This window comes from Saccopteryx bilineata, chromosome 6 (genome assembly GCF_036850765.1).
Source record: "Saccopteryx bilineata isolate mSacBil1 chromosome 6, mSacBil1_pri_phased_curated, whole genome shotgun sequence".
Taxonomy (NCBI): Eukaryota; Metazoa; Chordata; class Mammalia; order Chiroptera; family Emballonuridae; genus Saccopteryx; species Saccopteryx bilineata.
Genome location: NC_089495.1, coordinates 104,817,234 through 104,841,878, shown reverse-complemented (window position 1 = coordinate 104,841,878; position 24,645 = coordinate 104,817,234). Strand labels below are relative to the sequence as shown.

At 42.1% G+C, this 24,645-nt stretch overlaps 1 protein-coding gene across 3 annotated transcripts; it reads right to left on the bottom strand.

Annotated features, from left to right (window-relative positions):
- Nucleotides 1–474: 474 nt before the first annotated feature.
- On the bottom strand, nucleotides 475–24,492 carry SLC25A30 (solute carrier family 25 member 30). Of its 3 annotated transcripts, none has more exons than XM_066235198.1 (10): nucleotides 24,375–24,492; nucleotides 19,276–19,404; nucleotides 16,625–16,772; nucleotides 13,671–13,765; nucleotides 12,319–12,404; nucleotides 9,999–10,094; nucleotides 8,862–8,986; nucleotides 6,373–6,511; nucleotides 4,707–4,787; nucleotides 475–3,761 (listed from the first exon to the last, which is right to left on the bottom strand). In XM_066235198.1, the coding sequence occupies exons 2-10, from the start codon at nucleotides 19,337–19,339 to the stop codon at nucleotides 3,720–3,722; spliced, it is 876 nt and encodes a 291-aa protein (XP_066091295.1). In that variant the 5' UTR covers nucleotides 19,340–19,404; nucleotides 24,375–24,492; the 3' UTR covers nucleotides 475–3,719. The 3 variants fall into 3 exon arrangements, with proteins under 3 accessions (XP_066091295.1, XP_066091296.1, XP_066091297.1); XM_066235199.1 differs by having other exon boundaries at nucleotides 19,276–19,398; nucleotides 24,375–24,463; XM_066235200.1 differs by lacking the exon at nucleotides 4,707–4,787 and having other exon boundaries at nucleotides 475–3,443.
- Nucleotides 24,493–24,645: the final 153 nt, after the last annotated feature.

Genomic DNA, 24,645 nt, shown 5'->3' with positions numbered 1-24,645 from the left:
TGGTTTTGCATCTGATCTGCATAAACAAACCACTTTCTTTGACTTATTTGCTTTTCTGATATTCTTGTTTAATAAAAAAAATCAGCCTGACCAGGCGGTGGCGCAGTGGATAGAGCATCGGACTGGGATGCTAGAGGACCCAGGTTCGAGACCCCGAGGTCGCCAGCTTAAGCGCAGGCTCACCTGGTTTGAACAAAAGCCCACCAGCTTGGACCCAAGGTTGCTGGCTCCAACAAGGGGTTACTCAGTCTGCTGAAGGCCCACAGTCAAGGCACGTATGAGAAAGCAATCAATGAACAACTAAGGTGTTGCAACGCGCAATGAAAAACTAATGATTGATGCTTCTCATCTCTCTCCGTTCCTGTCTGTCCCTGTCTATTCCTCTCTCTGACTCACTCTCTGTCTCTGTAAAAAATAAATAAAAATTAAAAAAAAAATCAAATGCTATTTTTTTCTTATTTTTTTTTCCTAACCCTAACCCTAACCCTAACCCAAATGCTATTTTTTTTATCGCTTCATATTCATTTTGAAATATCTCCTAATTTTTGTGAGCAGTATATATTTTTGTCTTCAAAACATACTTAGGTTTTAAAGTGGGGTTTAAATTTCTTTTCATTCTGGTAAGAACATGTACATAATTTTAATAAATCGATATGGTGAATATTGTATGGCATTTACTCTTAGAAAAGATATGTATCCTTAAAAAATAAAATGCTTTCTACATTTATATAAAAAAGAGTGGTTCACAGGAAGTAATTCTTTAAACTTAAGGAACTCAAAAGAGAAAAACTTTCATAGAAAGCCCTTACCACATCATGGAATGTTTTGGTAAAAAGAGTGAGGCCTGAGTTTAGCTCTCCAGAGTCACATCTAGAGGGCGCCAGGGAGATCTGGACGTTTATTTTAGTCTTTAAGCAATTCACACCCATTTGCCACTCCACCACCCTTCTTTTCCCTCTTTTTTTCCAATGTTTAATTGAAATCCATCAAGCCTTTATTATTTTTTAAATTTTTATTGACTGATTTTAGTGAGAAAGGAAAGGGGAGAAGAGAGAGACAAGAACATCAATCTATTCCTGTATGTGCCCTCATGGGGATCTACTGGGGATCCAACCGCAGTCTTCTGCACTTTGGGAACATGCTCCAATCAAGCCATCTGGCCAGGGCTCTTCCCTTCTATTTTCAATAATTCTTTCTTAGCTCATTACTTTTGGAAATAAAATTCTGCTTCACAAAATCTTTTTTAAAGTCAACATTAATAAAGAAGGCCAGGTGGAAGTGACTGGGAGTGAAATTGCCCCATCCACAAGAAACACCTGTGTTCCTTCTTTCGTGCATCAAGGGAGGAAGCAGCCAGGGGCCACACACAGGACAGGGTAGAAACTGCAGAAGCTTTGAGGAAGCAGCCAGGGGCCACACACTGGGACAGGGTAGAAACTGCAGAAGCTTCGAGGAAGCAGCCAGGGGCCACACACTGGGACAGGGTAGAAACTGCAGAAGCTTCTCCCCTGCAGCCCCCACTTAGCACGTATTTACTGTTCTCAAAGGGTAGAAAGGAAGGTATCCAGTAACATACACACATCCCTTTCCTGGGGCTGTCTTCTAGAATGTAAAGTTATTGGTGCTATCAAAGTCACTTTTTACAATACTTTGAAAAGAATAAAATGAACAGAAAGAAGCCCTGGCGAGTTGGCTCAGTGGTAGAGTGTTGGCTGGTATGTGGACGTCCCAGGCTCAATTACTGGTCAGGGCACACAGGAAAAGCGCTCATCTGCTTCTCCACCCCTCCTGCTTTCTCTTCTCTCTCTCTCTCTTCCCCTCCTGAGGCCATGGCACAGTTGGAGTGAATTGGCCTGGGGCACTGAAGATGGCTCCATGGCCTCCACCTTAGGCGCTAGGAAGAGCTCAGTTGCTGAGCAACAGAGCAATGCCCCAGGTGGACAAAGCATCACCCCATAGTGGGCTTGCTGGGTGGATCACAGTCCTGGCACATGCAGGAGTCTGTCTCTCTGCCTCCCTTCCTCTCACTGACTAAAATTTAAAAAAAGGAGGAGAAAGAAAAGGAAGAATGATTTATCTTGTCTTTAGAAGAAAAGGAAGATATATACCTCTTATCAAAACCTAGATAAGCAGCTGCAGTACTAAAAAAATAGTTTCTAAAATTTCAAGCAAGTATTTTCCATCTAAGCTAATTAGGAAGTCCAAGACAAAAAATATTTTAACAAACATAACCAAAACTAAAATAAAAGCTAGGAATTCTGGAAAAAACAACTGATTCATTTGCAACATTTTGTTAAGGAAAACAATAAAATCTTAACCAATACAATGCTCTTCCTTTCAGGAGTCATTTAACAAAGGGCTTTACTCAGAATTATAACAAGCAGTCCAGATAAAATGACTCCACCATCAGCACAGACTGCTTATTCTCAGATTGCAGCTGTATGACAGCATGATGTAGATATCCTTCCCAAACAAGTAAAGGAGTAGCAGCGGGTATTTTCTTCATTTGACCCTCAATTTCAGACATTATTATCCCCATTTACAGATTGGGAAATAAACTTTGCTAAAAATCATACAGCCGGCCCTGGCCGGTTGGCTCAGTGGTAGAGCGTTGGCCTGGCGTGCAGAAGTCCCGGGTTCGATTCCTGGCCAGGGCACACAGGAGAAGCGCCCATCTGCTTCTCCACCCCTCCCCCTCGCCTTCCTCTCTGTCTCTCTCTTCCCCTCCCGCAGCCAAGGCTCCATTGGAGCAAAGTTGGCCCCGGCACTGGGGATGGCTCCTTGGCCTCTGCCCCAGGTGCTAGTGGCTCTGGTCGCAACAGAGTGACACCCCGGAGGGGCAGAGCATCGCCCCCTGGTGGGCGTGCCGGGTGGATCCCGGGTGGATCCCGGTCGGGCGCATGCGGGAGTCTGTCTAACTGTCTCTCCCCGTTTCCAGCTTCAGAAAAATACAAAAAAAAAAAAATCATACAGCCAATTGCTAACATGACCTAAAACAGAACCCAAGCTGCTTGAAACACCTCCCATCAACACAGACCTTGCCACATTCATAACCAACATATCACACCGTCATGAGTGTAGTTACTAATCCTTTGTAACAATTCCTCAAAAAGGTCAAGTCTTCAAAGGCTAAAAATCACTTATTATAAGTGAAAGATCCTGCCAAAAAAAGAATTACAAAGCAGTGTAATATTCCAGGGATCTATTCCTGCACTGTTTATGGCTGGGGTTGAGTCCAGGTCTCCACCTGTGAAATTTCTTCAGCTGACAGGAAGCAGAAGCCCCCAAGTTCAGGAACAGTAAGACGCTCTTGGGGCGCTACTCCATGGTCTCAGCGAGCTTGCGTAGAGCAGTCCATACTCTCGACTAGGAGCTGAGATGCATCACGCGCTACTGTCCTCTAAAGAAAACAGTCCGTGGTTTCTCTTCTTCCTGCAAGTCTTCTTTAACAGAGAACATGCATTTCATGTTATCTTTGATGTGGAAGGGCACTTTTATGATAAGGATTAGTATTCAGATGTTACAGTTTATGCCATTAACGTTGGACGCAGAGTGTCTCATGCCAACACACAGTAGTCTGAACCACCCCAGTCTTCATCTGCGGCTCACACCTCAGAGTCTGTGACGAGCCAAGCAGTAAGAAGCAGCGTGAAACACAGGAAGCTTTACTGTTTGAAAGTTAGCATTTTCAGAGGGATGTCTCATGCAGACTGGACTTGTCACAAATCCAATTTCTTCAACTGCTCATATGTCACAAAGAACTACAGTTATCAGTTAAGGCTGACAATTAAATACCATCTTAACCCCAACATATAAAAACTCATAAAACACATCTACGAATAAAAACATCTGGGCAGATCACATGCCATGAACGTGATTAAATAGGAGGGGTCCACCCTATCCATCCTGAAAGAGCTATCCGTCCCTCAGCCTTCCCAACGGCAGCCTGGAACAGGAAGATCACAGCTAAGATATATAAATCCCCTAGAATTAGCTCCAAAAGCTTCTTCTAAAATTATGCCCACACTGCCTAGCTCTTGTGACTTTACTATGGTGGAAGACTTTACAGAGCAGCAAATTCTGTGGGACAGAGAAACACAACAGCCCTGGGAAGCTCTCCTCAAAGGTTTCCACCAGGCAGGCTTCCAAAGGAAGGAGGCGCAGACAGGGAAACAAGAGGATAGTGAAATCAGCATTCTCTGCCTTATAATTCTGCGCTTTCATGTATAATAAACTGCCACTTCTTTCCTACCTCCCACTCTGGATTACAGAAAATAGTGCTGATTGGCCAAATAATTGTAGAGCTAATTACTGGTCATCCTTAGGCACTCTCTAAAATAAACATTCTAGAACACTGCTGCTAAACAAACCACTTCCTTCCCAAGGGTGGTTGGGGCTCTAAAGTCAATCCCACCAATCCCACCTCTCTCTGAAATCATAAACACTCTCAGCTTTTAGAACAGTCAAAATAAAAAAAAAAAATTATTGATAGCATTACCATTCAATAACACCATCATTAAACCAAATTCATAGTGCCTAGTGCAGAGACTTTACCTCCTGAAAAAGAAAGTGAAGTTATTTCTTCAATCAAAGGAATTTAAAAGACTAAAAATCAACTTCTAAATTATAATTAATAATATGACAGTTTTTACAAATATTCTTTTAACTATATCTTTTTTCAGATCTACTGCAACAGAAAAGGATACAATGATATTCCAAGGACCAAGTCGCAACCAATTTGGCCAAAACCCTTTGTATAGAGCAAAAAACCCTTCACTCTTCCATGTCTGTTATAAAAGGGAAAACAGTTAACTTCCAACTTTCCAATTATGTGGAATGCATTAATAATAGTATCTGGACTGAACCAATCTATTCCTCTTAAAAATTAAATCCTGCTTGAAAGGGCAATCTAAGAACTCATTGCCCTCTGCCCTTTTTTGGTCTTGAAAGGCTCCGTGTCAAACTATCCCACACCAAAAGCAGGCAAACAGCAGTGGAATGAATAAGAAATTAGATTTAATTCCAACCAGAGCCTTTTGCCTCTTTTCCATTTGGGCCCACAAATAACTCAGACATAAAGAAACAAAGCGGTCCTGTCTGGTTGGCTCAGTGGTAGAACATCAGCCTGGCATGTAGATGTCCCAGGTTTGATTCCCGGGTCAGGGAACACAGATGTGACCATCTGCTTATCCACTCCTTCCCCCTCTCCTTCTATACCATCCCCCCCCCCAGTAGCCATGGCTCAACTGGTTCAAGCACATCAGCCTGAACACTGAGGATGGCTCCCCAGAGCCTCCACCTCAGGCACTAAAAATAGCTCAGTTGTGAGCATGGCCCCAGATGGGCAGAGAATCGGCCCCAGACGGGAGTTGCTGGGTGGATCCCAGTTGGGGTGCATGTGGAGAGTCTGTCTCTCTATCTCCCCTCCTCTCATTTGGAAAAGAAAAAGAAAAAAAAGGAAACTAAGCAATGGCAGAAAAGATATCATTCAGAGCACTGCTATTTCACATTGCTGCATGAATACAAACAAGTACCTTTGCTTCATTAAAGCTTATTTAAAGTCTAGGGTATGCTAGCATCATGCCGGAAAATGGAAACCATAAGGGGTCCCTAATCTTAGGTTGCTGGCAATCAAGTAGGGGAGACAATGGCAAACTTTTATCTACTTGTGAGCAATAGCCCGATTATGTAAACTAAGAATTACAGTAAGATTGATGTGTTCCTTTGTGAAATGTCTGAAGGATACTCACTCCAGTTTGACTCAATAGGAAGGATCGCAGAAAATACTAGTTTCCCACCTTTCACAGCAGAGCAAAGGTATAAAGGAAATAAGCTTTCATTTCTAAACATTCTCCAGACTTTGTACTTATAAGTTAACCCCAGTGTGGCAAAAACTGTGTACCAACCTCACGCTTTAAAGCATCACTCAGTTATAATTGACCTCAAAATTTAGATACTTTTTAGGTTAAATAAATAATATATATATCTGGGGGGCACTTTCATTGATTGAAGCAATCTACTAGAATGTTGAAGATTAAGTAAAATAAATTTGCTTATTCCACAATACTGTCCCTTATTATTTATACTAACAAGGCTTACCACATTATTCTAGACACTATGCTATTTTGTAGGCATTACCTCACTTATTTTTACAATATAGGATTGTCCTATTTCGCTTCTGAGGAAACTGAAATACAGAAGGTGTACCTTGATCAAAGTCACACAATTATAAGCAACAGATCCACAGGTCTATCTTGCTATAAACCCTGTGTTCCTAAATCATGATAAGAAATTCATGATAAGAGGGTCAGATGGAGGAAGCTAATGAGCAATGAAAGGCATTCCCAACCCTACACAAATGGACACTCTCACCTGTAACAAACAATCCAGGGTCCCTGTGTACCCAGAGGCTCTGCCATCTCGAAGGACTCTCTGATTCATCATACGTGTCCTCACAACATCCACAGGGTTGGAGGCCAGAGCCCCCACCAGACCACAGGTGAAGCTTGAGCTATGAAGATAACATTGGAAAAACAAAAAGGTGACCAGCACGAATAAAGGTAGGAAACAGTCTCCTCCCAAGTCATGTTAATATGTAACAAGATAAAATGTGTCAAAAATGAATACCATACCTAGAAAGCCACAGACTTCTTAAATACCAGCACTGATTATACTGGCTTATAAAGTCCAACCTCAGCTAAGAATACCTTTGAAGTTCTAGAACGTAAGAGTCATGGAAACACAAAGGGACGTCCTCCAGGGATGACCTATTTGCAGAGATTTTCAACCTTTTTCATCTCATGGTACATATATACTAATTACTAAAATTCTGCAGCAAACCAAAAATATGTTTTATGGATCTAACAAAAAAAGAAAATAGGTATAATTTTGATTTATTCACACCAGACAACTACTGTTGTGTTGGCTGCTGTCATTTTTTAATTTGACAATTTAAGGGAAAAAAGGTCAGTGCCCCTGACTAAATATATTTAGTATATATTTAGAGTGTTGTCCCTGTATGCCAAGGTTACAGGTTCAATCCCTGTTCAGGGTACATAAAAAATTCAACTAATAAATGTATAAATTAAGTGGACCAACAATCAGTGTTTCTCTTTCTCTCTCTGTCTTGCATGTTTTAAAAATTCTTGCAGCACACTGGTTGAAATATCACTAAACTAGTTTATCTATTCACCTATAAGTAGAGATGAGAGTAACTTTAGCCATATCATAATCATATTTCTCTTCAAGATCACAGAAAAAGATGTCCTCATTGCAATGCCCACTGGGGTCTTAGGTTCTACTAAACCTTCAGTCTCACAAGACTGCCACAGACCACACTCAGTGTCAATTAATTCAGAGCAGCATTTCTCAATGTCAGCACTACTAAGATTTTGAGCGAAGTCATTTTTTGTTGTATAGGCCTGTCCTGTTGTAAGATGTTTAGCAGCCCCTGGCCTCTACCCAAGCAGATGCCAATAGTATACCCCCTAAACATAACTATAGGAACAGTCTCCAGAAATTGCCAAGTGTCCCCAAAGAGCAAAACCACTCCTCAATGGATTAAACTATGATATATCTATACTAATCTGCAACTATCAAAAATAAATGAAGTCTGGGCCCTGGCCGGTTGGCTCAGCGGTAGAGCATCGGCCTAGCATGCGGAGGACCCGGGTTCGATTCCCGGCCAGGGCACATAGGAGAAGCGCTCATTTGCTTCTCCACCCCTCCGCCGCGCCTTCCTCTCTGTCTCTCTCTTCCCCTCCCACAGCTGAGGCTCCATTGGAGCAAAGATGGCCCGGGCGCTGGGGATGGCTCTGTGGCCTCTGCCCCAGGCGCTAGAGTGGCTCTGGTCGCAACATGGCGACGCCCAGGATGGGCCGAGCATTGCCCCCTGGGGGGCAGAGCGTCGCCCCATGGTGGGCGTGCCAGGTAGATCCCGGTCAGGCGCATGCGGGAGTCTGTCTGACTGTCTCTCCCTGTTTCCAGCTTCAGAAAAGAAAATGCAAAAAAAAAAATAAATAAATAAATAAATAAATAAATGAAGTCTGTACTGCTATGGAAAGATATTTGGAATATATTATTAAACGTTAAAAAGCAAGTAAGAAAGACAAATACTTATATCTATGTATCACTTACATACAGAATCTAAAAACAAAAAGTAGCCCAACTCATAGAAACAAAGAGTAAAATAGTGGTTGCCAGGAGCTGGGAGGTAGGGGTAATAGGGAGACAGTAAAGGGTACAAACTTTTGGTTATAAGATGAGTAAGATCTGAGGATCTGACATATGACATGGTGACTGTAGTTGCTAACACTGCATTGTATAACTGAAATCTGCTAAGAGAGTAGAACTTAATGTTCTCTCTCTCTCTCTCTCTCTCTCTCTCTCTCACACACACACACACACACACACACACACACACAGGAACCACGAGGTGATAAGATATGTTAATTTAACTTGATGGGACAAATCCTTTCACAATGTATAAGTATCAAATTATGTTGTACACTTTAATATCTTTCAGTTTTACTCGTCAACTGTACCTCAACAAAGCTAAAAATAAAAATAATAATAAAAGGAAGGGAATGCAAAGCATGATCTTTGTGTAATAAAATACATGCAGTATACTTTCGTAGACATACCTGTACAGAAAACACCTGGAAGGTACTTATCAAACTGTTAACAAATGCTACCTATATACAGAGATATGGACTTTTATTTTTTCCTGGTTCACATCTGTATTGTAATTTTTCAAATATGAAAATATAGTATTTTATATTATTATTTCTATAAATTTGTAGTAAATTTATACCTAAAACTCATGTATACCTAAAATATTAATTAAAAAGCCATAAACATACAGAAAATGGGTATACACAGTGTCTCCCATGAGGCCTGAGAGAATCAGGTGCTTCTTGGTGAGGTCATAGACCGGGAGCTCCACGCCAACAACGATAGCAGCCCTCTGAGCAGTAAGGGACACGCCCTGGGTAAAAAACATTAACAAAGATTCAGGTCTCTCTCCACAGAACAAGGCTTGCATATGTGCAAAGGGTCTACTCCACAACGATGGCCACTACTTATGTTTTCCTGATGGGAGGTAGAAACACACACTGACAGAGTAGAAAAGACCCTAAAGTCAGAAGCTCCAAAAAAAGGTCAGAAGCTCCAAAGTCAAATTCTGATTTTGCTACTAACTGTGACCTTGGCAAGACCTTGGCCAGGACAAGTAACCTCTCAGAGACTCCAGATTCCTTGTACACACAGAGAGGATTGTACTGGGTGACCTTTAGGGTCTATTCTATGAACTGACAAGTCATTACAATACTAAAAAAAAGTACTAGTAACAGCCTTCACTTAAAAGGTAGGAAATCACATATATCAAAAAATTCGTAACTGTGACCTAGAAATACTTCTCCATAATATTTTTTTTTTAAAAGCAAACAGCCTGACCAGGTGGTGGGGCAGTGGATAGAGCATCGGACTGGAATGTGGAGGACCCAGGTTCGAGACCCCGAGGTCACCAGCTTGGGTGCGGCTCATCTGGTTTGAGCAAGGCTCACCAGCTTGAGCCCAAGGTTGCTGGCTTGAGCAAAGGGTCACCTGGTCTGCTGGAGCCCCAGCCCTGGTCAAGGCACATATGAAAAAGCAATCAATGAACAACTAAGGTACCACAACGAAGAATTGATCTTTCTCATCTCTCTCCTTTCCTATCTGTCCCTATCTGCCCCTCACTCTGTAAAAAAAAAAAAAACAACTCACAAAAAGTGCTCAAACTTCACAAAATTTCTTATATATGAATTATTCAAAAGATACTTTCAAATCATGACATATTCCTATACTTCCATTTAACAGATAAAATATCTTCAAGGGCAGATGTCACTTTTTTCTTTATTATACCACTTGGATTAAATAAAATTATGAACATAAGAAAAATAAATTCAAAAAGGAAAACAAAAGGAAAGAACTAAGTCAGCTGGATCCATTTTCAAACTTACCTTCCACAGCCCCCTGGTTCCCTCTTGCTGGTAAATGTTAATGAAGTTGCCGATCATTCCTCCTTGAATGGTGTTGCTTTGTGCTTGCATTCGTATCTAGTGATGATTTTAAAAACTAACATGAGAAGAAAACTAGCATATTTCTCCCCAAATATAGATCTCTGAAAATCATTCTATTTATTGTTTAATTAACTATTAAAAGAAAAAAAACTGTAATTATAAATATTACTACAATGCTAGTTTAAAATATCTTCTGGAGACTAAAAATATATAATTGGTTCTTAGGCATTTTGGATTCAACAAAAAGCATCTAGTAGAGTCTAGAACATCTTACATATAATAGCTCATTAAGTGTCAAGAAGAAATTAATTTTTAAAAAATGTCTTGAAAAGGAAAGAAAATGGCATTTTCCCTTATAGGTTACTAAGCAGAAAAGAGAATGTGATGGTAGTTCTAAAAATTTAACATAATTAATGAGAGCATCCAGTGTACTTGGCAACACTAAGCATGAATAAGCATTCCTTTAATCAGTTTCTCCAATTCACTATTCTTTCCAATCAGCTGAACCAAAAGGTATGCAGGCCAGTTAGTCACAGGACAGCCACATGATGCCTGTCACACTCTGTTACACTTGAACTTACAAATGAACTTTACAACAGCCACCGTATTCACATGCCCGATTCCAACATAAAAATAATGTTTGACGTCGCTCTCTGCATTTTTAAGAGTGAAAAGATATTTCTCACTAAAAAATATTATCTTATTTTGGTTTAGGGAGCTCAGACTTCTTAAAGGAACCTGCTCTTGCTATATTAACATGGAAAAATAAACCAAAATTCAGAACTGTCTTTCTGTAGCCTTGAGATACATTTAAGAGATTAACAGAAGTATGGATATTTCCCTCTAGCAATCTTACCCAACACTGGGTAAAATTACAGTAAAAGTGCCTTCCCACATGTTGTACTTTCACCAGGCATAACTGTGTGTACTCACGCTACTGAATAAAGTTAGGATGCTTGTCAGAATCTCCCTCCTCTGAGCCTGACCAGGCAGCAGCGCAGTGAGTACTCAGAGCGTCGGACTGGGATGCAGAGGACCCAGGTTCAAATCCCCAAGGTCGCCGGCTTGAGCACAGGCTCACCAGCTTGACTACGGGCTCACTGGCTTGAGTGTGAGATCACAGAATTGACCCCACTGTCCCTGGCTTGAGCCCAAGTTGCTGCCTTGGAGCCTCCCACCCCCGGCAAGGCATGTATGAGAAAGCAATCAATGAACAACTAAGGTGCCGCAACAAAGAATTGATGCTCCTCATCTCTCTCCCTTCCTGCTTCTCTGTCCCTGTCTTTCTCACTAAAAAAAAATAAGAAAAAAGAATATCCTCTCAAGACTGGGAGGGAGGGAAAGACAGAGAGAGAAAGAGAAACATTGATTGTTGGTCCACTTAATTTATGCATGTTAGTTGATTTTTTTATGTACCCTGAACAGGGATTGAACCTGTAACTTTGGCATACAGGGACAACACTAATCAAATAAGCTACCCAGCCAGGGCAAAGCCCATGTTTTTTTGTTTTTTTGTTTTTTTTGTTGTTTTTGTTTTTGTTTTTTTTTTGAGAGAGAGAGAAAGAGAGAGAGACAGGGAGAGAGATGAGAAGCATCAACTCATAGTTGCTTCACTTTAGTTGTTCATTGATTGCTTCTTATACGTGCCTTGATGGCGGATGTGGCAGCAGGGTGGGGAGGAGGCTCAAGCCAGCAACCTTGAGATCAAGCCAGCAGCCTTGAGTTTCAAGTCAGCAACCTATAGATTCAAGCCAGCGACCTTAGGGTCATGTTAATGGTCCTGCATTCAAGCTGTCAATCCCATGCTCAAGGTGGAGACCTTGGGTGTTTCGAACCAGGGACCTCAGCATTCCCGGTCAATGTTCTATCCATGGCACCACCACTGGTCAAGCAAGTCCATGTATTTTTAATGAACCAATAAAACAAGGGAGATTTTCAATAAAAAAGCATCCAAACCTAACTTGTTTTTCTACTTAATCACCAAAAAAATTGTCTCTAAAGTGAGCTCTACTTTTGAGCTCATCAGATGATTTCCCACTCCATTAGCGGGAAATCCACCTAATGGAGATTTATAAGTTAGAACCTGCACAACACTTAAATTCTAAACATATTCACACATATATAGCATATGTTATATTCACAGATTTTCATTATCTGAACATTGTTTTCAATAAGAAAATTGTGGCAGAGTGCCGGGCTACGAAAAAAAAAAAAAATTGTGTGTGGATTGTATCTAGAAGATATGGGGAGTACTGCTTACTTTTAAAACATCAGCTGGATTGGCAATAGTTGAGGATACGACTCCAGAGAGAATTCCACAGACCACATTTATCGGAAGGGTTTCATCTATAAACAAAGACATCATTTGACTTTTCAGATATACAGAGCTCTTCAGGTGAATAAGTCAAATACAAGTGTAATTTATTTACATACCACTTGTTCCTTTCAAAAGAGTAAGAAAATTTATGCTTTACAGATCAATTTTAAAAGAATTAGGAATTTTGCTGACTAAAAAGATTTACTTAGCAAAATTTCTTGCATTCTAAAAAGGAATGAATTATCATGCAAACTGAGTAAGCATCTACTAATTCATTTCTGTGTATAAATGGAGACCATTGTAGCAATTAAGATGAGGTCTATCTGGCAGGAGAATAAAAAGGACATACACCTATGAGATAACACCGAGACAAAGTTTTAAACCACATCTTATATATTTAATTTGAAGTGTAATGAAGTACTGTCAGAGCATCTTACTCCCATTCACCACTTTCACAGAACAGTTAGCTCCTGCTTGCCTTTGTAAGAAGGGATGAGGGTCTATGGATTAAAGCAAAGTCACAAAGTCAGCCAGCAGTAGAGTATAACTCAGTTCTTATAATGAAGGAATGTACTCACTTTTTCTGAAATACAGGTGACAATTCCTATGATTTCAGAAATATTTAAGTTGACTAGAACATATCCTCTAGTCTAGGCATTTTAGAGATAAAGAAAAGTAATTAAAATGTTTGCACCTTTTGCCCTGGCCAGTTGGCTCAGTGGTAGAGCGTCAGCCTGGCGTGCAGAAGTCCCGAGTTCGATTCCTGGCCAGGGCACACAGGAGAAGCGCCCATCTGCTTCTCCACCCCTCCCCCTCTCCTTCCTCTCTGTCTCTCTCTTCCCCTCCCGCAGCCAAGGCTCCATTGGAGCAAAGATGGCCCGGGCGCTGGGGATGGCTCCTTGGCCTCTGCCCCAGGCGCTAGAGTGGCTCTGGTCACAACAGAGTGATGCCCCAGAGGGGCAGAGCATCGCCCCCTGGTGGGCAGAGCGTCACCCCTGGTGGGCGTGCCGGGTGGATCCCGGTCGGGCGCTTGCGGGAGTCTGTCTGACTGTCTCTCCCCGTTTCCAGCTTCGGGGGGGAAAAAAATGTTTGCACCTTTTAACTGTTACTCCCCTAAATTCAGCTGAAAACTGACTTGCTATAAGCACAATTCATTTATACTTTACACTTAAGAGTTCTCCACACCGGCAGTAAAGTCACAAGTAAACTAAAGAAAATCTGATACAAAACCACTTGAATAAAAAGACAAACAACTCACCTCCTGTCTACAAGTGGAAAAAAGATTCCCCACTGACCTTCTGGGCGCTCCACAAATAATCGCTTCAAGCTCTGGTAAGTGCCTATCTTGATGGTGCCATAGGAAGCCTGGCGTAACATCGCAGGGGCAATCCTGTCAAACCAATGTACAAAGGGACCAAAGAATTCTAAAAATCACTGAAAATCCTCTAGAAAGCCCACAAGCACAGACACAATCACCCATCTGCCTTCCACAAACCACACTAAAACAGATATCTTACAATTAAAAACCCAACGAAAACATAGGTTTTAAAAAATAAACAGTTGTAATCCAAAAAGGATATAAATACTTGAGCAAATTATTAGTTCACTCAAGGAATGTTCAGCCCCTCATACTTATTCTCAATGAAACTGTGAGTGAGCATGTGGTTCAGTTTTCCCGTTCACATTTAAATGAAAAGTTTTTCCTTTCCCAAAAGAAGCGCCTGGTGAATCTGGCCTCTGGAGGCATCTATCATTCTTGCATGGTGCCCTGGAGCTCACCTCTGACCTCCGGGGGGGGGGGGGGGGGGGGGGGGGGGGGAGTTTCAGGTATCCCCCTCCCTCCACCCTCGGTGACCCAGAACCACCCTGTGGCATTTGCACTCCTCAGCTCTCTGCACTTCTCACTTCCTCCTCGAATTGCAATCTGGCTTCCTTCCACCTTCTCCATCAAAACAGGTGGCCGACTGACATCTCTGTTGCTAAATTAAATGATGCTTTTCAATTGCCACCTTATATAACACCTTGCAGAGTTTGTTACTGTCCACCCTTTGTCCTACTTGCAGCTATGTCCTCCCTGAGCTATTGCAGCCATTCCTTCATAACATTGCCTTCTCCTATTTCTTTTCTTTCCTCTGCAGCTTCAAGAATCTGCCCTTCCCTTCCATTTCCCCTTGCTTCACACACTGCTGGGTGAGCTCATGTATTCCCGTGGCTTTAACTGATGACTTCTAAATTCATGTTTCCAACACTGATCCAAAGATACATTTCCAACTCCTTCATAATTTCTCAATTCACATGTACTACACCCACCTCCAGATCAAGTGAGCCATACTGAACCAAGCATCTCCCATGTCTAAACAATCACCTCTCCTTTTGTGTTTCCTAGACCAGGGAATGAAACTTCCATCCAAACAATGGCCAAAGTCACAAATCCAAACACTGGCTGTGACTCCTCCTTCCCCACGAACCCCCTCATATATGAGGTAAAATAAAATGTTAATCCTAGGCCCTAAATAGCTTTCTAGACTGTCTTCTTTTTCTCGATCCCCAAGACAGCCCCTCAGATCACCCCTGTTGTCTGCTTCCTACCTGACAACCAGCTTCCAGGGTTACTAGTCACTACTCTCCCCACGGCAAGCCAGCATCTTTTTACAATGGCACCTAATCATGGCAGTGCCCCCCACAAAACCCTTTAGTGGTCCTGTATGTCACAGGTGCGGCAAACTCAAGTACTTACAGGTATGAGATAAAAGGCATAGGGAGTGAAGTGGCCTAATCTAACTGCACACACGTACACTGTGGCAGAGGTTTTGGTCAATCAGAGAAAGTATTAACTGCAGTCACTATTATCTAAGTGAATGAACGTGGGCCCAAACGTCTCTAGGGAAGATGGAATCTCAGGTCTTTCTGTGTAATTTCCCATATTTCAAGTAGTGGTTCAATTGAAAAGCGAAACCCTTCAGAGGCTGGAGGGTGGGAGGGCTACAGTGCACCAGTTTGGGATCTGTGGTATATGAGGCAAAATCAAGGTGCTTAGCTGACCTGAGGTTGTCCGTGTCCAACCCCCAACTAGTACTCCAGCTCCATCTCTTGCTAATCACCAACTCCCACTCTTTATCTATGCTGACTTACTTGTACTTTTCAGAATGTACTATGCTCTCTTGCAAGTACTACTGGTTCTGCAGGAATAGTTCCTCTCTAACTTTGCCTGGCTAACTCTTCTTGACTTCAAGATTAGAACTGGTGTCCCTGACTTGAGCAGCTTTCCCAAAAACTCACCTCCAAAAACCCTTACCCTCCCTTATAGCCACAGTCTAATATAATATCTCTACCAACCTCCACCGTGTCTGGTATGTACTCATCTCCAGCCTCCAGTGAACAACAGTTCCTTCAGGACAATGTGCTGTTGCTGGTCCGTATTTGTCTTCCTAGCTCCATTCTCACCTTCTCTGTTCTGCTCTGTGCCCTGAGAGGCTGATGCCTACGGGATACATCGCCCAGTCACCTCTGCCGTGGACTTTCACACAGATTCAGCCAGTAGAAAACAGGAAGGCAAGAGAGAGGCAGAAGTAGAGGCACTTCCTCCTCTCCCTGGACATGCATAGCATCCCTTGAGCACTATGGTGTTCCTTCAAGGCTCCAGCACTGGTAGGCTCTGCTGAACTATTCCTGTCTTTGGGTTGGTAACAATTTTTCACTTTCCTAGTTTTTGGGTACCTCAATATCCTTCACTTGTTCCCTTAACTCTTAGAGAGTCCCTTCACTAATCTCTGCTCGCATAAACCCCACAAATGAGTTGTTTCCTGTAGTGACTCTGGCTGACATAGGCAGGATGCTGTCTTACTCACTTTCTTACCTAGTGCCTACTGCACACTGTTTATTAGATGCTGGATTAAAGAGAAGTAGTTCACTGCAACTCTTACCCATGGGAAACACTATATCATTTTCATTATTGCAAAAACCTTGGTAATACATAACAAAGTAAAAAACTAAATTACAGGATGTTATTTAAGACAAATGTAATTATATTATCTGTATTTGAATATAATAAAAACATTTCATCACAACATTCAATACATAAAATACATATAAATACTGTAAAGTTGATACTAAATATGAAAAATCTACCATGTTACTTGATTTTTTTAAATGTACTTCATACTTCTTCTTTTTCTCTATAAAGTCTGAGTCTGGAAGAATTTCATTTGAAAAGTGAGCAGTAGAACATGAACATACAAAGGTCACTTACCCCGAGTACAGCGCTTTCGGGCCTTCCTCTCTGCCTATCCTCACTAACGCGTGCAGCATTCCTCGGTACCTGACTTCCTTACAGTTCGCATCGTTTATCTGGCCTTGAATCTGGAGCCGCGTCTTGGTTAAATCAATTGGAAACGTACCTTAAAATTTTAAAGAAAGAAATATTTTATGTAACAAAAAGAAATTCCACCAAGTAATAGATACGAGTGCCATATTACTAGAAAAAAATTTAGACTAATACCAACTAAGAAACAGAAACAGATACTTTATAATTTTTTTCTATTAAAAAAAATGCCAAAAAAGCAAAAAAACAAAAAGGCATACATTTATTTTCCCTTTTATTATTTTCTTCTTTTTAAGGAACAGGAGAGAGGAGATAGAAAGACTCCCAGCCTGACCAGGTGGTGGCACAGCAGACAGAACGTCGGACTGGGACACGGAAGACCCAGGTTCAAAACCCTGAGGTCGCCAGCTTGAGTGTGGGCTCACCAGCTTGAGCGCGAAGTGGCTGGCTTGAGCATGGGGTCATAGACGTGACCGAATGGTTGCTAGCTTGAGCCCAAAGGTCACTTGCTTGAAGCCCAAAGTCTCTGGCTTGAGCCTAAAGTTGTTGGCTTGAGCAAAGGGTCACTGACTCAGCTGTAGCCCCCCAGTCAAGGCACATATGAGAAAGCAATCAGTGAACATCTAAGGTGCCGCAATAAAGAAATGATGCTTCTCATCTCTCTTCCTTCCTGTCTGTCCCTCTCTGGCCCTATCTCTGACTTTCTCTGTCCATCAAAATAAATAAATAAATAAATAAATGAATAAATGAATAAGACTCCTACATGTGCCTCAAGCTGGATCCACCCAACAACCCCGACCTGAGGCCAATGCTCTGCCCATCTGGGGCCATGCTCACAAATGAGCTACATATTTTTAGTGCCTGAAGCGAAGGCTTCACAGAGCCGTCCTCAGCGTCTGGGCCAATAGCTCGAACCAATTGAGCCATGGCTGCAGAAGGGGAAGAGAGAGAGAAAGAGAGTAAGAGGAGGGGGAGGGGTGGAAAAGGAGATGGCTGCTTCTCCTGTGTGCCCTGACTGGGAACCGAACCTGAGACGCTCACATGCCTGGCTGATGCTCTACCACTGAGCCAACCAGCTAGGGCCTTCCCTTTTTTTTTTTTTTAAATGTTCCATTTTATTCTACATAGGATTTGAAGACGCTGCATTGCTGTAAAAAGTAGATACCTGGAATGATTTAGACAACCAGGAAATCCATTTTAAAATGTTACTTTTTACAAATATCAAGGCTAAAATTGAGTTCATTATGAATGAAGGTAAGTTCTTTTCTAAGAAGTTCCTCACTTTGTGTTTTATAGTCTAAAAGCAAATCTGTTAATTCAAGTAAAAAGTTTAAAATAGTACCTAACAGTCCACCCAAATATGTGAAACTCATACTCAGTAAAGGTGATCTACTGTGTCAGTTGGAAAGCCCACTGTACAGGAACCTGGGGGGTGGGTTAATGAGCCTCAACCCCAGGTCACTAGTCCTCACAGTCTCCACAGGGGCCACCTTCATCCCAGGAGAGCAGTGACTGAGCCTTGAAAGCAAATAAAAGATCTGGCCCAGCACCTGGCGCTGGGAGCTCCTCAGTCACTATTTGTTGAATAAAGGATTACGGGTAATAAACAAAGGAATAACCAGGACTATATGGACCTCAACTAATGAAGAAGTTGCAAATAGGATATGGATCACGTGCATAACCAAAAAGTGACGGCATGACAGTCAACCAAATCTGGCTCAGGGAAGCCCTCTGAGACTTCTTGAGAGTAAATGTGTTAAGGGTAGGGGCAAAGTAGGGAAACAGACCAGGAAAGTAGGGACTGATGTAATTAAAAAATGATTCCTAAAACTTCTGTTTGGTCAACAGGTTCAATTTTATCCCCACTAAACTTTTAAGTCTAAACTGCCAGTAAGTAGCCAAAGTGACCATTTTGTCTAAAAAGGCATACCAAAAGCAGGAAATTTTGAATTCTGAGATTCATGCTTCATAATCTCACATCCTTTGCTTGCACACATCAAATACCAATCGTGACCTTGGGTTTTTAATTTTGTTTTGAATTTACTGATTTTAGAGCGAGAGGAAGAGAGACAGAAACATTGATCTGTTTCTGTATGTGCCCTGCCTGGGAACCGAACAGCAACCTCTGCATATTGGGACTATGCTCTAAGCCAGTGGTCCCCAACCTTTTTTGGGCCACGGACTGGTTTAATGTCAGAAAATACTTTCAGAGACTGGCCTTTAGGATGGGATGGATAAATGTATCACGTGACCGAGACAAGCTTCAAGAGTGAGTCTTAGACGGATGTAACAGAGGGAATCTGGTCATTTTTTAAAAATAAAATATCGTTCAGACTTAAATATAAATAAAACAGAAATAATGTAAGTTATTTATTCTTTCTCTGCGGACCGGTACCAAATGGCCCACAGACCGGTACCGGTCCACAGCCCGGGGCATGAGGACCACTGTTCTAACCAACAGAGCGATCTGGCCAGGTCATGACCCTAGATTTTAATCGTCGTGAGAGTAATGTGTTAAGGGTAGGGGCAAAGTAGGGAAACAGGTAAAATGACCTGACTCCAGCACCCAGGTTCCTTACCGCATTCGGCTGTGACGGAGGCCAAGCCTCCGTACACAAAGGGCTTCCAGTTGAGGGCCGACATTCTCACTATTGTCCGTTCTCCTGTGATTCACAGAAACACAGCCTCCAAAAGGGTTTTTCCTGGGGCTAAAACAAAGATATTTCAAAATTGAAACTTCTCGCACAGGTAGTTTCTTCTTTAAACTTATGTTTCATCTGAAGAGTGCTATCAGATGCTATTACTGAAACCGCCCTGCAACAATTTCCAACAGGTCTGGTATAGGAACCTTGCCTCAATAAAGCAAAGCATCCCTATCTATTAAACCCCAAATCAGTAACTATTATTCTTACTTTTCAGTTGCCTAATTCTCATTCCGGTCTTAAGTAATCCAATATACTGATACCTTAATTTGTGTATATGTATTCAGTGTAGTACAAAGGAGGCTATTTTCTGGGTACTCTAGTTTATCTTAAATCTGTTCTTCTGTATTAGCTATTTGTCCCTGCCTTAGTGAGTCCCTCCTAAGGGAGGCACTGAAGTCCCTCAGGTGCAGTAATGCAAAAAAATTTAAAAATGCCAGCCACTGTCACAAGGTAAAATGACAATTACCAAACTATACTTCTAGTTTACACTGTATAAATGTGAACTCTCTTCTCTTACCTGCATTATGTAACAGCTGGGAGGCAACTTGGTGTGAAGAAAAGAGACAGACTCTAGGGTCAGAGCAACACCACTTTCTTTAGAGGGAAGTTGCTGTTAACCTCTATCTTTTGCTCTTCACTAAAAACAGTATCAGCAGCAGCAGCAGCAGCATCACAGCCGCCAACAAAATTAGAGCTAGAGCCCATACTTTTATTCACTAAGCTAAATAAAATACTTAGCTTTCAGGCCTACTGTGGAGATTAAATACATATATATATGTATTTTAAACTAGCACAAAAGATACTCAGCAAATGCTGACTCCCATTCTCCTTTCCCTTAATAGGTTCTGGTGCACTGTGACATCTATCACATGCCTGCCAGACAGGTCCCCACATTCATTATAGATCTGCAGTTTTATGCAGTTTCAGTAAATATGCCCTCATGTCCATTAACAGGAAACACATGCAAGTTAACACACTTTTGTGTACATACTATCAAGTACAATTATTGTTGGTTTAAAATAAAATTTCTAATTAGAATCTTTGCTAGCAAGCAATATGTCCAATGTTTCCACGTCGCATGTTGTACATTTCCCAAGAGAGGTCTACTGTTCAGTCACTATTGACAAGATTGTCAATTCTCAAGAAAGTCAAGCAGCTTGCTTAAACTAAAAGAAACACAAGGAACGCAAAGGGGACCCTAAAGAGATCTAATAGCTATTCCTCATTTATGATGTTAAGCAAATTTAGAATGGCTACAAACAAGTGAGGCAGAAGGCTACCTAAGCATGAAACTAGAAAATCATCCTCTGCTTTATGTATTTTAATACTAAGAACAAGGCGTGTCCCTAAAAATTATTACCCTTGAAAACATTTAATAATATCTGTACTTAACTAATTCTTAGCCTTAATAAATTCATAACTAATAAAACGATTAACACTGTAAGTGGTAGACTGTAAGAACACATTAATAATAAATCTAATAATTCAGTTACTGTCTAGTAGAACCTTCTTCAACCTATTAATAGATTTTGCTGAACCCGAATTAAATAAACAAAATGATAACTACGTAACAGGGACATATGGAAGTGTTTAATCATTTAATCTACATGATTTCAGTGGCCCCCCCCCCCCCAACACGTTTGGAACAGGGAGACAGGTAAACAGGCCAGGAAGCCAAGCCTCAGCTGAGGGGACAGGGCTGGGCTTCCAACCCCAAGGATCCTGACTTCAAGTGCAGTGAATATCCTGTCTACTGCCACCTGAGGCTGTACATGATCAAGAGGAGTGGTGGCATTTTGAGTAAGGAGAAAATATTACCAGGATGCATCTTATAAACAATAAAAATGTGCTTAATTTAAGAGAAAAACCTTAAGAGAAAATACAATATTCAGAAGGTAGTCAATCTAAACAGGGATAATTTATTTTTCCAACACAACAAAGATAGTGTCAACCACTACCTTTATCTAGTTCCAAAATATTTCATCACCCCACAAGAAGACCATTAAGCAGTTGCTCCCCAGTACACCATTTCCCTGGCTTCTATGTGATTATTTTCTTGGCTGTAATACTACATATGCATCAAGCATCTGTGGAACATAAAGCACTGCTTATTAGCAGTTCCTAACCTGGCTGCAGAGCTTCTTAAAAACGCAGGCACCAGGCCCTCACCTACAGAATGAGGACCTCAGGGACATCCTAAGCATCTGTGCTGTTGCTGAAAATCAGTGGGTCAAATAACTTATGGCCAATTCACACCCTGAAATATTTATCACTTAAATTCCTGTTTTAAGTAGTTAATTCTTGAAGATGACAATAGTTCATTCTTTTCATTCATCTTATTAAGAAATGATTTTTTTTCTACAGTGAACGTGTCTCTGAATTCATTTATATGGCCATACACACACACATACACATACACAAAAGATATCCTCTGAAATGTCAGTAAAAATTTATGAGAAATGGGATTAAACTAATTTCTAATTTAAAAACAGAACATGTTTAAAAGACTACAGTGTCATATGACCTCATGCCATCTTACTTATTAACTGCCTGGTTTCCTGCCACTACGTTTTTTGTTTTGCTAGTTCAGTTTTAATGAGATTTGGCTACTTTTTCTTCTGTTGGTTTCGATATTAAGTTTTTAGTGAGATTACAGTTCAGAGGGTCTAGGTTATACTCATCAGTAAACACTCAACTAGAGCTTAAAATTGTTGTGGCATTCCTCCCCATGGTTTTAAATCACGTGAGAAGGTGCACCAATTAGTTCCTATTCAGATAGAGCGCCACAATGAAGGGGTCTTCCACAAATGAGTGTACACTCCTGCATGCTGAGTTAAATTCTAAGAAAACACCTCTGTTCAAAAACAATTTTTAAAAATTAGCTGAGAGGGGAAAAAACTTCTGGATTCTTCTCCTTTCCTTTCCAAATGCTAACTAAGACCAGATCCCTGAACAGTTAAGACCACTGTGCCTTCCAAAATTGTTTGTTATGTTGAAAAGGAATAATTTGGCTTAACTAACACCCAGAGAGCATCAATAGTTGGTCAAACATTCAAACAAGAAAAGGTTCTGGCAAAGACAGGAATTGTCCAGTAAGCTATACTGACCTCAGTCAGCTGTGACAGGGCTTCAGTTATCTTAGGTTGAAATCTCTGTTCAGTCAACCACGACATTTGTTTTTGAGCTCTTCTTGAAGGGGTTTTCTGTCACACACATTCTTTAGCTTCCCTAGCACAATTCTTGGGGAAAATCTCAACTCTAATGCAGCGGCAAAACAGGCCAACCCAGTCAGGGAGATTAGTGTGTCCTTACAATCACTAGTGTGTGGGCCACATCTCAGCCTGAGATTCAGCAAAGGGATGACAATTTGGTCAAAATTCCAGTGACTGTCAATCACTTCCCATTTTGCACTTCCCTTTAGGCCTAACACTCAGAGATCACTTCTCTTCTTCTGAATACAGTACCAACAATAAGTATTAGTACTGAATATGATACATCAGGCATTGCTGTATGTTTCCCACTTAAGGAACTTTATTTAATCATCACAGCTCCACATTTCACAAATGAAGAAATAAAGACTCAGAGAGGAGAAGAAGAAAGATTTTCCTAGTTACAGAGCTACAAAGTTTTCAAAGGAACTCACAGTCCTTCTTTTACTTACTACAAAGCCAAATGCTATTTTCCAAAGGCAGTTAAAAAATATTGGCACGTGGGAGGCTAGGGAATTCTGAACCTTCCCAATGAGTATAAGATTTTCTTCAGGGAAAATACAAAACTCTCTATTTAAAAAAAAAAAAGTGTTTCCTGAGTGGAAATGTCTATGTAAATTATGAATTCCAACGGATTCTCCCAACACTTAGGAAATATGCTGTTACTTATCCTCTCAACTATCTTTTCTCCTACTTAGCACTTATTTTCTCTTTACCATATTTGTACAGCTGCAGAGAGGTAATTAAATACAGCAAATGGTACAGGAACTTCTGAAAGCCTTCCAAGTCTCTCTAACGCAATTAATTCTGGATAAGTTTTCTGTTTTATTTGTGTTCTCTTCTCAGTGTGCAGTCCTAAAGTGTAACCAACTGCCCTAAAGTTCAACGCGCTCATAAATCTTTGTTCCCAGCAGTACTACTAACCTTTCACAAACTTTCCTATTTCCCACTCTTTTTAAGGGTACAGGGTGGGAAATAAGCTCATCACAGACTTAGAAATGTGAGATTTAAAAGGAATCTTAGAAATCATGTTTCATTCACTTCGCACTCATTAACTGACCCCATGGTCACAACACGTGGCAGCCACAAAGCCAAAACCAAAACCCAGCTTTTCTCACTACTTGAATAGGATGAATATAGAATCTGCTGGAGGTTCCGAAACCGTTTCTGCGATTCTTGCGCAGGCACAATAATGCTGATCATTGCAACTGCTTCACACGAAATTACTGATACCCAGGCAAACACCAAAATCCCGGGCTACACTAACTTCCCGAGGAAATTAACCCGTCCCGGCAAACGCTAGGCAACCCGGCGTGTTCCCAGAGCCACGCAAAGCGCAGCGTTTCGCAGACAGAAGCTCGGAAGCAGGCGCGGGCCAGGCGGGGCCAGGCCAGGCCAGGCGGGCCTCACACTCGGCTCTCAGCGTCGCGGGAACCGAAGTAACCCCCACCGCCAAGTGATGAGGCGGCGAGCCGCCGCTCCGCAGGAACCCGCCTAACCGCGAGCAGCGGCAGCCAAAGCAGCGGGGCCCAACTCCGGAACAAGCCGGGTCTTGCACGCGAACCGGAGGGCAGAGGCAGCCCCGGAGCACGCCTGGCCGCGCCGGGTCTCTCCGGGAACCGCAGCCCGAACCACCGTCCCAGCCCCGAGCCCCGGCCTCCCAGTGCGCAGCGCCGGCAAGTTCCCGCGCCGCCGGGAAGGGGGACGGGCCTGAGCACGCGCTGAGGTGCCAGTGCGGCCACAGCCGGGTGGCTAGAGACTTACCGGGCAGCGACGGCGCTGCACACTATCCTACCCCGGGCCACGCAAGGTGGCAGGCGCCGGCAGCTGCCCCGAAGCTGAAGGAACCGCTGCGGAGCGGCCGGGGGCGGCCCAAAAGCCCACGCGCAGCCCCGCCCCGCCCGCAGCCTTGGCTCCCATTGGCCTTTCCCGACCCCGCCACGCCCAGCCACGCCCACTGCAGCCGGGCACGCTGGGGCGTGGGAAGCAGGCTCCCGGCTGATAGGAGTGGGAGCGCAGAGCCGCACAAGTACAG